The sequence below is a fragment of the Strigops habroptila genome, chromosome 1 (genome assembly GCF_004027225.2).
Source record: "Strigops habroptila isolate Jane chromosome 1, bStrHab1.2.pri, whole genome shotgun sequence".
NCBI classification, from domain to species: Eukaryota; Metazoa; Chordata; class Aves; order Psittaciformes; family Psittacidae; genus Strigops; species Strigops habroptila.
The window spans coordinates 53,276,938-53,294,186 of record NC_044277.2 but is presented as its reverse complement, the minus strand read 5'-3'; the positions used below and the strand labels follow the sequence as shown (position 1 = coordinate 53,294,186).

Sequence of the window (17,249 nt, the reverse complement as noted above, 5' to 3'; positions counted from 1 at the left end):
ATTCTATAAATTCAGAGACAAATTCTGCCCTTCTAGTCTTGGACTTGTTAAATCAAGATAATTAAAAAATAGTAAATTTTTTCCTCCCAGATTTGAGTACTAAACCACAACTTTTTACCTTTCCCTACCTGTATTCATAGTATCAACCATTCATTTTGTTCACAGAAGCAATTTAATGTTTCAGAGTGTCGATACCTGATGTAGATTCTATCTGTTAGCCTGTATTTGGACTGCTGCCACCAAATGCCTGGCCCATGATTAGTAACCATCCTAGGAAAGAAAGGCATCACTGTTCATCCATTACTCAACTATACACTTATCTGAAAGACCCCTTACTAGCATGGGCTTGACTTACTATAACGTTGGCCACCTTTTTCCACTATGCAGAACACAGAATGCATGTAATTGGGTGAAGCTATGCCCTTGCTTAGGTTACTTCAGCTCTATGTAGACAGGAAAGCTTAACGCTTCAGACATTTGCATTTTTGAAATGCAAAGTTGAAGTTGAAACATCAGTGAATTTCAGCTCAGGGGCTCTTCAACTGGGTCATGAGCTGCATTATGTTATGCAAGAGATACGAATGCAAATTCTTCAGAAAGATGTTAAACTCTTTGCAAGACTTCTGCCTGAGTTGAACCAGCCTCTACAGCTTCTTGGGAAAGTTTTGCCACGGGTAGAAATTCATAGCAGAGTTTCCACTGTGAGTTCAGCATATGCACTCATGCACAGTTACTCCCTTGTGAAAACATCATGGCGTAGGGTTCTGTTTGCCATAGCTGTATTACTCTTCTTCATATAGCCTTCTAGCTTTCCATTCTCCCTCTGCCTTGCATCAAATTAGTTTGCTGCTTATCAGCTTATGTGGATGGGTATTTAAGGAAGAAAATTATTTACCTCCTAATAAGTACAGATTTAAAAAAATGTGTTTCAGCCCGTGTGTTTCAGTAGCACCTGAGCTGCTGTTATCTCCCATTACTTGGGAGTTGTTTGGACTCAGTTGTTGAAGGAGCTTAGTACTGGGTAGTTACCTGCTCTTGACCGTGACAGAAGAATGAAGAAAGTAAGTTGCAAACACTGTTTCTAACAGATAATAGTGACTGAATTAATTTGAATTCAAAGTAAGTATTATCTGTTAGTACCACACATGGAGAGTCTGGTTTCTCAAGGGAAGTAACTGGAATGCTGTACTAAAAGCCTCAGATCCTCTTGTGAAACAACAGCTCTGGCTTAAAATTGCTCAATGTTCGTATGCACTAGTATCTGAGATGATCTTTGTTTCCTGTATTTAGCTGAATACAGTCACCTGTCAAATTAAGAAGCAGACATCAAGTAGCTGTTTTTTGCTTTGAAAGCTTATGAGTATCATCTGAAAAAAAAGGTGAATGGTTAAGTTCTGAGTCTTGTCTGACAAAATATTTTGTTAACAAAATGGGTAAATTGCCTGTGTAAACTTGCGATTCAGAGATTATGACTAGCTTGAACGATGGTATTGTCTATTGATGCAGAGGATAGAGCTCAGTTCTAGTAGTATTCTGGGCATGAAAACTTCTAGGAAAAACAGGAAATCCTGCAAGAAGCTAGAGTAAGTAGGTATTTATTATCCTATGCAGCACTTTTTATGTTTCCATTTCTAAGTCAGTTTTTTCTTTTTTTTTTTTTTTTGTTAATTACACATGACTTTTTTGACTGTGTTTATCCAAGTCTGGTTGGCATTCCTGCAATGGAAGTGTCTATTGCTAAACTGACTTTTTTTTTTTTTTCCTTCTTAGAGCTCTGTAGTGTTTTAAAAAAGGAGAGAAACAGAAAGAGAGATGTAAGGAGATACATAAGTATATGAAAGAATATAAAGGAACATGCATTTTACATTCAGATACAAAGCCTGGAACAATGTGTCTTATTTTGCTTTAAAAAGTAATGTAAAATTTTTAGGTAATTACGTATTTTGTGTTAAACAATAACAAATTCTTGTGGTTTTATCATTAAGAAACAGTCTGAAATGTAAAGGAATACATTATAGTATAGAAAGTTGCTTGAATTGAAATAATTGTGGCTTTTTTGTAAATTAGAAATTTTTTCCATTGGGCACAATTATAGATTGCAGCATTTGGCTACATACAGGGATAATGGACATGTTCAGAAAAGCATGGACAAAACTGTTGAAACATTTGAAAGCTTGCTGGAAATTCTGAATCTGAAATCTTGTATTTCTCTCATCTGGATTTCACTGGGGCTGCTTGAGCACATAGTTTTAAACACAGTTAAAAATAATAGCATGAAAAATTGGGCTGTTGTTTGTGGATACGCATTTTAAGGCTTGGGCCTGGGCAGGTACAGAATAGTCTGTGGCATAAGTTAGTTGCTCTCTCTTCTTGTCTTGCTGCTGGAAATCCGGAGAGTGAACCAAATGGTTTTGTATTTTTGCAGTGGTGATGCCTGCCCACTCTTTAATGCTCTAGTAAGCTCACATCCTCTGGGTAGATGATGTTGAAATACAAGATACCCTTTGGGAAAAAAAAATTAATGCATTTCCTATTAAGCTAAATATAGATGTACCAATAACTACGTGTACCGTGCAGTGGAAGGACAGCAGCGCTTTCAAGAAAAGAGAAAGTATTTTTTGTTATTTTGGGTAGAAAATGATAGCACTTTTTTAGTCATTAAAATAATTCCTGGCAGCTTCAGGATGGTTTAAGCATTATCTTTTTTGAGTGTACTTAAGAAGTACGTGTAAGACTTAGTGAGTAGGAACTGATACTCAATTACTTTACTTTGTAGGTCAATGGCTTGCCATTGCACAATATACAGTGTACAAGGCACACTATTGTCAAATTTTATTCCTAGTATAGGCCTTCCAAATGGTTGCCTTCCTCTGTCCCTTGTTCATAGCTTTGTCTTAACTTTCTGTTCTCAGCTGCCCTGATTCACAGCATCAATGATGTTGACAGACTCCTATTTGGAACCATGAAGCAGAAGATTAAAGTCTCGGGACCCTGATTTCAGTTAGGCTCTGAGGTGATGCTAGATTTCCTGGTGGAAAATCAAGAAGTTAAGATTTTAAGGTAGCTGAAACAAATTCTGTGGGACTGACCCTGTCTGTGCTGCAGACATTTACCTCAACCAACCCTTGTCCCCAGAGCTCTTTAGTTATATGTTTGTTGCTTACTGATGAAGAGGTTTATTAAAAAATAAATCCTGACTGGCTGTAATAGAGTATCTTTATTAACTGAAGTGTCAGTAGTTCAATAGATAAATGCGCATTAATATTTATCACTCACTTTATGCTATCGAAGGTTATGTGAAAAATGACTTGTGCTTTGGTATTTAGTCTGCTGTGATCTGAATAAAAAGTGTTGTGTAAATAAATTCCCAAGCACAGCTGTTGAAGTAGAATTGAATGTGTTGCGGAAGTTTTGGGTCCCATATCTGGCTGAAGAGATTTAGAATTATTCAAAACCCAGCTGACAGTGCAACCCTAAGGTTACATTAAAAAAAGTACAATCCCAGTGCAAAGGAATAAAAACTTCAAATAAGACACCCAAACACTCTGAAATCTACTCTTCAGGTGAAACCATGCAGCATATATATGATCATGATGAAGGAATTACACTGTCGTAATAGTACGTGGTCTTAAATTAATTTTTAGAATACATTTTTTTCTCCTCTATTTTCCTGTTACTGATATCATAATGGAATGAAGAATGGATACTGACCCTTTGAACTTATCACCTTCTGCATATAGATGCTTAGTACTACTTACTAAAAATCAGGATAAATTGTTAGTAGTATTATTGACTTTGTCAGAGACTCCAAGGATTTTTTTGTTGTCAGATTATATTGTAAAAGCAAATAGATGTGATTCTTAAAGCAGGTCTTAGTGACAATTCGCCATTTGGTTATTGGTTATTTAGCACACCCTTTCGGAAGAGGCTCTTAGGACGTTCCATGTGTACAAAAAAATTGAATTCTGTTATACTCTGCTGTTTTAGGGATAGGGGTAGCAGAAAAGGTCACAAGACTGCCTGTCTTAACATGAATGTACTGTTTTTCTGTGTTGGAAACAATGCGATCAGCAGGCTCCACCTTTGCATACAATCATGGTGTAGGCAGTCAAGAGGTGCATGTGTTTGTTGAAGGCAGCAGCCCTACTTGGACACATTCAAATAGTTAGTTGTGCTGAAGTTACATGCCTGTGGCTGGGGGGGGGACATGCCATCACTAATCCAGCTCTTGGCTGGATTACCGTTGGAAAATAAGAAATGGATTCCTCTGCCGTGTGTAAAAAGCTTTTGGTCCCCTTGAGTCCGGTTTAGTGTTGCAGCTGGGCTGGAGAGAAAGAGGGTAATGAAGCCCTTGTATCTTGACAGGCTTCCTGCAGGTTTGATAGGAGGGGAGAAAGCCCTTTCCCAGGAGTCTTTTTGAATGGAGGCTGGAGCAACCTCCCTGTGTGTTTGAGACACACAGGAGTAAGTTTCTAAAGCCACATGCCATGTTTTGGTTCCACTCGGTGCCATTATGTCACACTGCACCTGAAAGCAAACCCACTTTTCTTAGTTTTTCAGGCCAGTTCTGAGGCAAATCTGCTCTCCCCTTTCCATCTACCACAGTTTTCTGAAGCCTGTGGCAACCATGCTGGTGTGAGTAAAATCAGAACCCAGCGCTCAGGCTACAGAGCCAGTGTTTTGCCAGAAGCTTTTTCTTATTTTAGTCTTGATGGACATACATGAATCTACATCTAAGACAGAAATGAAGGCATCAGTGTTGCGATTTCTGGTGCCGCCTGGGGCGATGTTCTGCCCCTGCAGCTTTCTGAACAATACGTATTTCCTTCTCTGTGGGACAGTCAGTATCTGTTCATGTCCCCAAGGATTTTCATGTTAGGGTAACTTAACAGTTAAGGTATGTTTTAGCAAAAGGATTGTAACTGTGAGTGCATTAGAGTAAAGAAAAATTAAAGAAGGATGACAAAAATCTCTTCCTCATTGTAGGAAGCTCTGGTTTATTTCAGGAGTTTAATTTCAGCTGTCTTTACTCACCATCTTAGTTCTGTACACATACAGTTAATTTTTTTCTTTGTGCATTTTAGAAGTTTCCAATAGAAAGAAAAAAATGTGAGTAAAAATACAGTCAAACGGGTTTATCCAAACCCCACTATAAATTGAAATTCATCCCTTATCCAAATCTGTCACTTCTTCCTTCACAGAAATTATATATCCAGTAATTCACTGATTTTTAGCACTCCCATTTCCCTCAAGTTGTTGATGTCTCTCCAAAACTTTGGAAATCAGGGTCATAGTATTCCTTACTTTTCTCCAAATACTTCTTGTGGCTGGTTTCTGCTGGCACAGCTGAATGTGGTGCAGGCAAAGGGCTTCTGCTCAGTAAGATCTGGTGGTGGTCCTCTCCCATGGATGGCCACGAAGGGAGCAGCCCTTGAGGAATGCTGTAACATGCACTGAACGTGTCTAACTGCCTTTCAGTTATATTCCCTGCCATATTTACCAGTACACTGAGAAACTATTTATTATCATGGGTGTTAATAGTCCTTTAAAATCTTCCCTAGCTTTGTGCAGCAGGAGATCTTTTTTCAGCATTTCAGCATTTCAAGAAATATATTTTCAACATTTTCTACAGTTTCTGAAAGACAACTGCAAAATTAAGGCTTTGTTGAAGAAACGCTTTTTTCAATCAGCAATTAAAATATGTTTGTTTTCAAGCTTTAAAAAATTAGGTCTAAAATTAAGATATATTTTGGAGAGATATGGTAATTGAAATATTGAAAGATGGAACCAAGATTTTTAATGGTTTTATTTCTTTCTGTGGAAATAGTTTGGGAAATGAATGTGTGTTGGCTAATTGTATTGCATTTTTTTCTCCTTTGGAGGCGGACTGAAACAATTCTATCAAAAACCTTCAAAATCCACTTCTATATGAAAAATTCCATGCTTGATATCTACTGAACTGTTAACTCCCAAGCACTGAGGAGAGTTTGTGACTCAGAACTTCAGAGATCACCAGACTTGTCTTTGAAATCTGTGCATTTTAACACAGGTGTTATGTCTGTGAAGTTTGTGTTGTCAAGCTGTTGTTCTCCAGTTTTGAGATACGTAATTTTTTAGCATATTGTGAACATACAGCTCTTGTAATACCAAGAGCATAGGATCTGGTAATGCAGGAATAAACCACCAAATATTCAAACTTGCCAAAAAATTGTGAAAGCTAGCAGTCCTTGGATTGCATTCCATATGATATCATGTTTAATATATGATTTAATAACATATATCTTGTCATATATTTGTTCTTCTAATGATTTTGAAAATATTTTGTTATTTATGCTTTTGTACTGCTTAGTTGTTGTTGTCCTAAGCCAGGATACCAGGCCAGTTTCTGTAGAAGAGGAGCAAAAAATGACCTCTGATCCAAAGAATTTAAAATCTTCTTGTTTTTGTTGGGCTTTTTTGTAATGCCATGCAGCCCAAGTTGCCTGCTTTCTGTGTATACTCTGGTGCCTTACCAGTAAAGACTACTGAATAGGTCATAGAAAGCATGTATCTAGTGAATATATCTTCCTTTTCAGATCACAGAAATTCATGTGTAGGCTCACTTTTTCCATTTTTCATTTAGTTTGAATTATTTAATCTCTTTATTTAAAAATAAACTAGAGAAATTTATTACTGGCATTTGGTATTCAAAATTTGCAGTCGAGATAGTGATCATATAACAAAAGTTTGGAGTGTGATGGAGTGAGATAGTCTAACTATTTCTAAAACTGTTCAATCATGTGTATCTAATTCTTTGCTTTATAAACTACCATTCAGACCATCAATGACATGCTTGAACTATAACAAATATAAAGCAAAAAGCTGATTTACTGGCTAGATACAGGATATGAACTGTCGTCTTCTTTCTAGTAGGTGCTCATAACAGGCACATGCAGAATAAGTATGAACGAAACAGGCTGTGTGTAGAGTGAACATTTCCGAGGTGTACTCTGCTAGTTCTGCCCTCCGTAGCCATGGTTTTATTTGTAACCTTGGGTAAGAATTCCAGCAGTGTTGGTTTTTAATCTGTAAATAAATAAAAAAAAAATAAATAATTACCCTCAAACTCATGAAGCAAGTGGTGTAAAATCTAGATATAAAATACTTTGGAAATAGAACTTTTTCTGCAGATAGGTCAGGTAGGGTGATATTTAATGTTGTCTTTTATCAGCAGTACAGCTTGGTCTTGAAGATGTATATTTTCTGAAATAATAATGGTTTACTTTATTCATACCTTGCAAGTTTGGCTGCTTCTGATTAAGCTGAGTGTTTCCTAGAGGATTTATTAGGCATTTTCTAAGTCTTCATCAAACATTTTCTATTGGCTTTTGGCTATAGATATGCAGTGAATCATAGAGGAACTATGACCAAGCATATCTGGCACAAGATTCTTCAGTGTGCTCAGAAAATTGTTTTCAAAAACTTCTAAAGGAAGAGAAAGAGGGCAGTCTGCACAAAGCAAAGCATTCATTTGAAAGTATGTCTATACTCCTGAGCCAAAGTGAGGCTTTTGTGTTGTTATCCCCCCTCCCATGTAATTTGTTTTGGTAAGAGTAATTTGATTAATAAGTTTTTATTTTCTCAAGGTTCCACATTTTGTCTTTGTACTAGGTAACGTGGTGGTAAGCGTTGTGATGTTATTATTGGTGTAAAATGGCTATCTGGAGACTAGAGAAACTTTTTTTTTTTTTTTTTTTTTTAAAATCCAAAAAGTCAAAGTCTAACCTGTCATTCTGGTTAGAGAGTTTCTTTCCTGGATTTAGGTGACAAAAGGAAATATCAGTAATAACAATCATTGGGATTTGTGATTAAAAAGTACTCACACTATAATAAATTTAATTATGTTTTTTGCTATGATGTTGACCCTTTAGGGACAATTGTGAGTAACGTTGAATGAGTAATGTGGAACAGACTTGAAGAAGTATCTTTGGTCAGGATATTTTTACTAGTTTTATACTGAAAACCTTTAAGCAATGTTTGGAAATTCACCAACTATATGTATGTATATTTTGTCTTTTAGGGCATACAGGACGATTATTAAAATCTCTGTGTTTCACCAGTCTATCATTTCTGCTGCTGCACATCATCTTTCAGATTACAATAAACAGTCTTGAAGCTGGAAAAACTATTGAACCTGGTTTTAACTGTGAGTAAAATCTTTTAGTTTTTTATTAGCATTTCAAGTGTACAAATGCTTCAGTGGTTTGAAAGGTGAAGCACTAATGAGAAGGCACTTAGCATTGTGCTCCTGTGGGTTTGAAGTTTGCTTCTGTTTCCCAGCTTGTTGTCTTAAGAATCAAAGTTAGTAGGGCAAGAAGACTAGACGGGTTTAAGAAATAAGAGAAGTGTAATAACTATTTTGTTTCCACCAGAGATCCATTGTCTTTGAGTTTAGTACTGACTATTGTATGTCTTCAGCGTTTAGGCTTTCTTATCATTCCCTGAGGTGAACCAGAGGTGGCTACATGTTTATGTTATTAGATCATAGTTCAATGTATTAAGAATAAAATAGGATATAATAATGAAACCCCTTCTAGCCATGTATTGTACATCTGCTGATGGAACTCTCTTAAGTTGTCCATTTAATTTAACTTTAAATCTTGACCCCAAGATTTATGTTTCTAAACACTATTTGTCTCTTTCTTGCCTGTGTTGTATGGGAAGAAGGATTTTCAATTTTTATTTGTATGTAAACACTACTTAAAAATATGTTGCATGACATTTTGTATCTTCCTCTCTCAAGAAATGTTCTTCAATAATTCAGAAGCAAACATTTTTTATTGTGCAGAAGTTAATTAAAATACTTATTGAGTGATTTCGATATTTAACCTCCAGGTAGAAACTATTTGTACTTGTCTTACAATGCTTACATTCAACATTTAAATCTGTCAACTTACCTTTGATAAATGTCCATTTACTTTATCACAGAGTATGCTGCTGCCACTTTAGTAAACAGTTGTACTACAATTCAACACAAGAAACCCTATGTGAATTGAAGCATTCGACTTAAAGTAACAAAATACTAAGGAAACTTGAAATGAGCATTACTAGACTGCAACCACTGGCTTTTTCTTCCTGCTGTGGTGGGAACTGGTGTCTACAGTGGGACCTGATTAAAAGAATTACTTAATTCTGAAGAGTCCAGGAGAGAATGTACCATTTCTGTCTGTTTATAACAGTTGCTGAATGCAACAGCTTCTATTCTAGCTGCCGTTAATGATGATTTCTTCCCTTGGGGCCTCACAGGGCAATGGCTATGGCTGTAGTAGTGCATTAAATGTGCCTTACGTTGCTCTCTGATACTGAGACCAGGGGACATGAGGTGGCCCACATCCTTACCGTTAAACTAGTTTTGCCTCCTGGGCACAGAGGGTAGGTTGAAATTGCCTGTTGGGAACAGTATTTGTCCCTCAAGAACTCCCAGACTGTATCTAAATTGATGCAGTGAATCATAGAGGAAGATTCACTGCAGGGGAGTGAAGAAGATGGCCAACCAAAGTTATTCCGAGATTGTTTTAACTGTTTAGCAATATGAAAAATTCCTGTTGAATTTCAGTGCCTGAACATGTTTGCAGAGTAGACTAGCACCTTTTCATTTACTGATATGGCTATAGTCAGTCAGCTTCATGTGAAGCTAATGAAGAGGTGAATGTGATATTGACATTATAGATGCTGAATCCCCAGGGTGCTGAAGGAGAAGTTAAAGGAGGTACAAAGACTGTTGTGAATGAAGGGGACAGAAAAGGCCAAGGCCTTTGCTAGATCAGGCAGTAAGATCGATTATTGTCATTAAATGGCACCAGAGCATACACAGTACTGTGTAGGTGAGGAGAAGACAGAATTCCCATTCCAGAAAGTACTTTGGTACTACTTCTGCTTATAATTATTTGGTGACACAGCCCCACTGTATTTCCTGTTCCCCAGCTGTATGAATAATGCTTTGCGAAACTGACTACAGCAATGTGCTAAGCCATTGCTGGAGAAACAACAGCACTGTGTCCATGGTGTCTGCACAGTGTTATGATCTCTGCATTTTAGAGTTAGCTGTTAATGTTTATTCAACTCTTTTCACTCGATAAGAAGTGGAAGACTGGAGTTTTCTATTTCCCTGTCCAGATCCAGATCAGCTATTAATAAAACATTTTTTTACAGCTGTTTGTCTTATCCTTAAGCCCTATGTGCCCCACTGGAAATATTCTACAGTCTCTTCTGATGCTTATCATTAGGAAGTTTTTCTCTTGTTAGTTAAAATATCCTGTCCTCCTTCTTCAGCCTGATGTGAAAATGGAGAAAACCTTTCCGTTAGTCTTTATGGTTACCTGTTACGTATTTGAAGGCTGTAGTCATGTCTGTAATATGTACTCATTTCTCTCATTCTCCTTTCTCCAAACAACTTCAGTCCTCCAAACTTTCTTCATTCATCATGTTTTCTAGGAAGGAGATTAGTCTCATCATTGATGGTCAACCTGTATTTTCTCCAAGTGTTCCAGATACTTTTTGAAGTTCAGTGCCCAAAGTTAGGCGGTATTTCAGCGGAGAAGTTACTAGCACATACTGAAGTATAACAATAACCCAATTGTCTGCAAGTGATGTTCCTTTTTAATGTATTACTCTGTGGTACTTTTAGAAGTGGTAGCATTGTCTCACATTTTACTTGTGATTCGCTATAACCCAGAAATCCTTTTCTGCAGAACAGAGCATTTTTTCCAATCCTACGTTTATGTAGGTGGGTGTTCTTACAGCAGAATGGAAATTTGCTTGTCCTTTTCCAAAAATGCTTTTATTTATCAAGACTGTTCTGAATTCTACCTTCAAATTTGCTTGTGGCCCCTCTTACATAGGCTGCCTGCAAATACCACCTTTAATGGGTTTTGGTTATACTAAAATATTTATTTTATTTTATTTTTCCTTTAAGTTTAATCTTCGTTTTGATTTTGCTGGAATTGTAATATCTCCCTGAGTTTGAATAAATTAAACCATAGAGTACTGAAGGGGCTAATGAATATTGTGGCAGGACACCTCTCCATCATCTGCAAAAAAGTCCTGGGAGTCTGGGGAGAGCTGGAAGCTAGCCAGTGTTATTCCTATTTACAGAAAGAGCAGTTGCTGGAAGAATTGTGGAGAAGACTGTACTGGGTGCTATTGAAAGGCATTTAAAGAAATCATCAGGCTCAGTCAACATGGGTTCACAAAGAGAAAGTCCTTTTTAACTAATTTGATATTCTTTTTAACTAATTTGAGATTCTTCTATGATTCACCTAATGGATGAAGGGAGGATGATGGATGTAGTTTTTCTGGATTTTAGTAAGGCTTTTGGCGCTGTCCCTCACATCATCCTCCTGGACAAGTTGTCCAGCTGTGGGATGAGTGGGTTCATGGTGCACTGGGTGAAGAACAAGCTGAAGGGCAGAGCTCGAAGGGTTGTAGTGAATGGGGCTACATCTGGGTGGCGACCAAGTCACCAGGAGGTGTTTCTCAGGGTCCAGTTCTAGGGCCAGTCTTGTTCAATATGTATACCTTTGCCTTCAAATTCTGTAGGTTTGCCTCAGTATGTTCAAACGCCAACTTTCTGAATCAAAAGATCATTTTCTGGTTTTAGTTTTTCTTTTCACACTGCTGTATTAAAGCCTCTGAAAATATTTTCATTTTGGTAATAGAAACACTTGAAAAATATTTAAATTAGAGGTGTGATACAGACTATCACCTCTTAAACTTTATACAGTTATAGTTTCATTTTGGAAATGAAGAACAACCATCCTTTATCTTTTACATCTAGAAGTGGTTTAATTAGAGCCATCTGCAAGAGCAAGACAGACACATAGAATTTCAGGCTCATTTTAAGATATTCTGCTTTTATCCTGGGATATGTTATTTAAAATCAGCTGATAGGTAGTGTTAAGGATAAGCAAGTCCTGGAATGCTTAGCTTCTTCAGTTTGTTATTTTTTTCATCCCCTTGCTCTTTCAGAGCTCATATTCCTTCTCTTTCAGGATGGCTACAAAATGCTACAGCATTGTCTAAGTTATATAGGAGGCGTATGTTGGTGGGTCGATAGAATTGTTCAAGAACGTTTAGGCAATAGAGGGTTCATGTGAACGTTGTGGGTATTGCCAAGGACTAGTAAAATTTTGTTGTAAAAACTCCTTATTTAGCTTAGTGAAAGGTTTCTGGTTAGCTACAGCTACATTGTATGGAACTAACAGTGAATACCTCTCAGATAGTTTCTTTCTTAAATCAGAGTTCCTATACGAAAGGAATGGGTGAGCTGAGCTAATCTTCCTAAGCTATCAAGAGCTAGGTAATCAGTCTTGTTTCACTGATGATACCTCCAAATAACACAGAACCTGATTTTGAGGTGTAGCAGTATTTGTGCTGTAATACAATTTCATTATTAAATTTGTACTTCTGATGGAATAAAATTCTGATTACTAGATTAGGTAACATCTTTTGAGTATAGAATCTGTGAGACAGACAATTGAAAATTAGATCACATGGTAGTATAGAGTCTCATTCTTCAGTATACACACTATAGCTCTTTCATAGAACTAATTTTAAACATGTTTAAAAATGGCATTTCTACCAGCAAGAATGTTTTCCACAATGTTAATTTTAATCTTCATTTCCAACAAATTAGTGCAGTCATCCCTCATCATATTACTCCTCTGTAAGTGTATCCTCTTCATGTGTTTAGTCAGTCTGTAAGAATAGTCTAATTTCCATTTCTTTTAGTTGTAGTGGTGTACATCCATTTTTCATTTTGTGCTGACTACCATATCTTGGTCTTGAATACTACAGATGGGTCTACTGAAATGCTTATTCTTTCAGAACAGTATTTTTATCCATGAGAAATACAACTAAGAATAGTTCGACTATTCACTAATTAAGTTTGTATTCAATGTTTGTTAGAAAACCAAAAAGGGGTATTTAAAATATTTGTGGGTATTTTTCTTATATATCAAATAATAGACCTGCTGGAGCTGAAATAGATACCTTGAAATCCTTTTAAGGACTTTCTATGAATCTTTGCATTTGTTTACTGTGTATAATATGAACGCTTTATGTCACATAAACATAACAATGATTATGTGAAGAAAAAGGGAGAATAGGTTTAAAGCACCAAGTTGCCTAGATAGCTGCTCTGTTAGATCATGGGAACTAAATTCACATACTTCTCTGTCCCTGGTATGCCGCAGTGAATGTCAAACAAATGCATGCCACCGTTGTGGAATCATAATAACGTTCTGCTTTGATAAATTTTTAAATTATTTCTTGGCTAAATGACCATCCTGTGTTTGCATATCAGCATGTCCCTGAAGTTTTGGGTTATATTAGGAAGCAGCAATACCCAGTACAAATAAATTAGGTTTCATCATTTATTGAAAGGTCAGACTCAGGGCTGCAGCTGACCTTTCATGGGAGTGAATAATTACTTTTTCCTATATACCTGGCGAGTGTCCATATCTTTTATACCCTCCTGAGTATGCTTTCAAGGTTGAGCTGGTTTTAAAAAGTACTGCATCTGTGAAGGCTATTGTATTTCTAGTTGGATCTATTAACCCATTGGAAATAAAGATGCTGAATTTACTTATAAAGGGGCAAAAGATTAAGAGATTTCATACAGAGTTTCATATGTCTATTTCAAAGATGGGTGGCAGATGCATGCAGGTCTTTCAAATATCATGACTTACTAGCCCAGCTCCTGCCTGGCGTCTGGGTGTATCTCATGGCCTCTTGTCAGTTGTTTGGACTCATTTTCACGAGAAGTTGCCTTGAAAACAAGTATTTTGAAAATATTGGAAATTTGAAATACTACTTCATGAAACAAATATTCTGATACTTTCCTGACCATGAATTGTCTTGAAAATTTTATTATTTATTTGACTTTTGTCAATTTTAATTTCAAAAATGTTACTTCATATGAAATTACATTAATCCAAATGGCCTCAAGAAAACTAGTAAATTTATGTAAGAAGCTTCTGCTTCTATGCAAAAGTCACAGTAAATATTTCATTTTAGTACTGAAAAAGTCACTATGTCCTCTGGAATGGTTTTGCTTACCCAAATCGAAGGTCACAGTTACCCACGTTAAAGAATGCTCAAGCACTTGCATCCCAGGCAAGCCAGCTCCTTCTTCCTTAACAAAGATATCTATTTTTCACTGACCAGGCAGATGCTAAAATTGCCTTCCAAACAACTGGTTTAGCTGCAAAGTTGTGAGATCTTCGGTCTCCTCCATCATATGTGTAACATGCTCCTCCTTTTTAGTTTAATGAAGTCTGTATTTCGACATCAAGGGTCTGCCTCAAAGCTAAGCCCTTCTTTTGACCTCATACCTGGATTTTCTTAGATTTCTTTATTTTGAGATGTGTAGAGACTGAAGGGTTTAGTCTCTTTAGCAAGTGCCTGGGCTGTTGTGGTAGAAGCTAAAATGGATGTCATCTGTAAGCTCATTTTGGTTTGAAAATGTATGTTGAAAACCACAGCTTTATTCCATTAGAAGTGGGCATTATCTTGCAGAACACCTGCATATCATATGCAGAACATATGCATATGATAAAATAATCATATTTTTGTGTGTCATGTCAAAGATTATAATCTTGGCTGAAGTCTGAGTAAAAAAATGCCTTTAAATGTTTCAGAAACACTTCATTCTATTATCACAGAAATTGTCAGATTGTGCTTGTGTGCTGTCTGTATGAGTGGCAAGAGAAGGTGGTTCAGAAACAAACTCATGTTTCAATAACAACTGTGGAATGTCCAGTATAGTTTTTATATTGTACAGATTCTGCAAGCTTTCCAGCACCCATGTAAGACTGGCAATACTAAATCCCATAATGTAAGTCTAGTTGAGAGAGAATTCAGATACCTACACATTTTTTAAGTTCAGAGCTGCAATCTTTATTGATTATATCAATACAGACAGCTACTTACCTGGAAAGACTTTTTGTTCAGTTTTTATGACAGATAGTTACTTCATGTGTTTTGGTTTTGTCATATGTTCTCACCAAGCTATCTGAAGCTTTTTTGCTTGTATTATTAGCAAGATGATACAAAAAATTGAGCATATGAGAAGCTGAAAATATTTCCAGAATGCAAGTTAATAAAACGTTATAAAAATGAAAGGGAACTGTGAAAACTACTGTTCTTTATTCAAAGTTGTTATAACTATTCTATGATTTCATGATTTTGTCCTATCCCAAGCAGTAAGACTGTCTCTTGGTGGTACTTCCATCTGCCCAGTGCCATGTGGATAAAAAAACCCCTGCTCTGACTTACTTAGCTTGTAAACTCCTCTGAGAAGGGGCATTTCCTGTTCTGTGGTTTGTACTGTATTACCTGCAGCAGAAGTTGGCTGTCTGGCTTGAGGCTCATGGAGATACCACAGTTTAAAGAATAATGAGAATAGGATTTCTTCAGAGCTTCCCTCTTATCAGCAACTATCCCAGCAGAATAATGAGTTTAAAAGCAATGAATAACAATTAATACAAACCTCCACTGAGAGAGAGAAAATTTTGCAGAGTTTAGCACAGGGAGTGCACATGTGGATTGCAGTAGAGCATTTATGGCTGAAATTCCTGAATCTCCTACTTAACATGGCAAGTGCCCCTGCAAACCTAACAAATGACAGAAAGGCAGGAGACATGATGTCAAGAAATAAAAAGTTAATGTAGTTCCTATCATTCTCTGTTTTCATAGTGTGCTGTTTCTTGCGTAGGCGATAGGCAGTGTCTGAGTCATGAAGTACGTAAAATGGAATTTCTCTGTGGAGTCAAAGAGAACTTGGGGCTAAAAGTATACTTAGCCATAAAGACTGCTGTGAGGTAAGGTTGTGGTGGCACAAATATGGTCATAATACAAAGTCCTAGAAAGGTGTATGTTTGTACGGTGTTAACCAATGACTGTTTCTTAAAGTGACTGTCACTTCAGTGTCATTCTTCAGAGTCAAGAATGTATAGCACATGGAACACATCCCGTGATAAACTTTTTATCAGTCAAAGGCGTTAGCATGCTTTTTTCTTTCCTCGCCTCAGCAGAAACTTGTTACAATAGTTTATTCTGCACATGAAAGTTAATTTTCCTTTAATTCAGTACACATCAAATGTCATCACTTCTTTAACACTTTTAGTGCAACTTCGTGCAGCCAGGAAATTTATGACTGTGGAAACAGAAGCTTCTGTAATTGCTTCTTAGGCATGTATGATAAGTCCTGCTTAATTTCCTGCTGGATGTTACTGCCTAGCAGTTCGGAAAGTTGGTGTTCATTGTACTTATGGAGTATTTATTTCTGGACTTAGATGCTGCCATGTAAAAATTAAACTATATTCTAAATGTTAATTTTCAGACGTGATACAAAACACAATCAGTAAAATGCATACAATTAAGCTGTAGTGATAGCATACTCACTTGTGTTCCACCATTTAAGAGAACCTGATGTAGGAGATGACCCTTCTTGCTGCCACTCATAGTTTGTGGATTTAACAGTCAGATTTGCATTAGAGAGAAGAGCTGGGAAACTGCTGGGCAGCCTGTGGTGTGTACAGCTTCTTTCTGAAGCTGGTGGACTTTGGAAGGTCTCATGTAGCACCCAGAGAAGGACCCAGTGTGCCTACTGATGTTGAGATGCAGACTTGGACAGTTTTCTGTGTCTCAGCTGTAGCTAGGATGAGTACACCTGGCTGCAGATTAGTGGAAAAGAAGTATGACCATCACTGTCACCTTGTTTTATGGCTGTTGGTAGGTAGCTGTTTGTCTCTCTCTGCCCTCTCAAAGGAAGGAGCAAAAGTAGAAAACACAAGAAAGAAATCAAGGCTAGCTGTGGAGAAGAAGGCACTTGATAAAACTTGAATAGCAGGGAGGAGATCACAATGTATGCATGAAAGAAATTAAAGCAGAAGAGAGCAGAACTATTAAAGCAGAACTGTTTTGTTGATTTATCCTTTTGGTTAGTGCTCTTAGTAAAGTAAGAAGCAAATGTGCAAAGAGTAGCCTTCTATATTTTTGTAAATAGTCACTCCCTTGCTTGTCCCCTAGTTATATGCTTAACCTTGCTGTGAAAATTTTATCAGACAGAATGCATTGCCAACTGCTTTTAAATTCCAAGTTACTGAAAACCCTGTTTTCCATATTGTGAAAAGTTTTTGAAGACCAGCAAAGTCAGAAATTGGCTGCTCATGCAAACGGTTGCAGTGGGAACACTTGCCTACAGGGTT

The 17,249-nt window shown here is 36.9% G+C and overlaps 1 protein-coding gene across 15 annotated transcripts in view; it reads left to right on the top strand.

Moving 5' to 3' along the window:
• Positions 1-17,249, top strand: part of PIEZO2 (piezo type mechanosensitive ion channel component 2) — a 321,453-nt gene that overhangs the window by 100,098 nt on the left and 204,106 nt on the right. For 14 of the 15 annotated variants that reach the window (XR_003993421.1, XM_030498994.1, XM_030499011.1 and 11 more), the window contains exon 3: positions 8,060-8,185. Coding sequence is in view for 13 of the 15 variants with exons in the window: in XM_030498994.1 (XP_030354854.1) it covers positions 8,060-8,185 (126 nt within the window). In the remaining 2 variants the exon portion in view is untranslated. Of the gene's footprint in view, positions 1-8,059; positions 8,186-17,249 lie in introns of those variants that run through there. The other variant, XM_032920355.1, reaches the window with a different exon arrangement.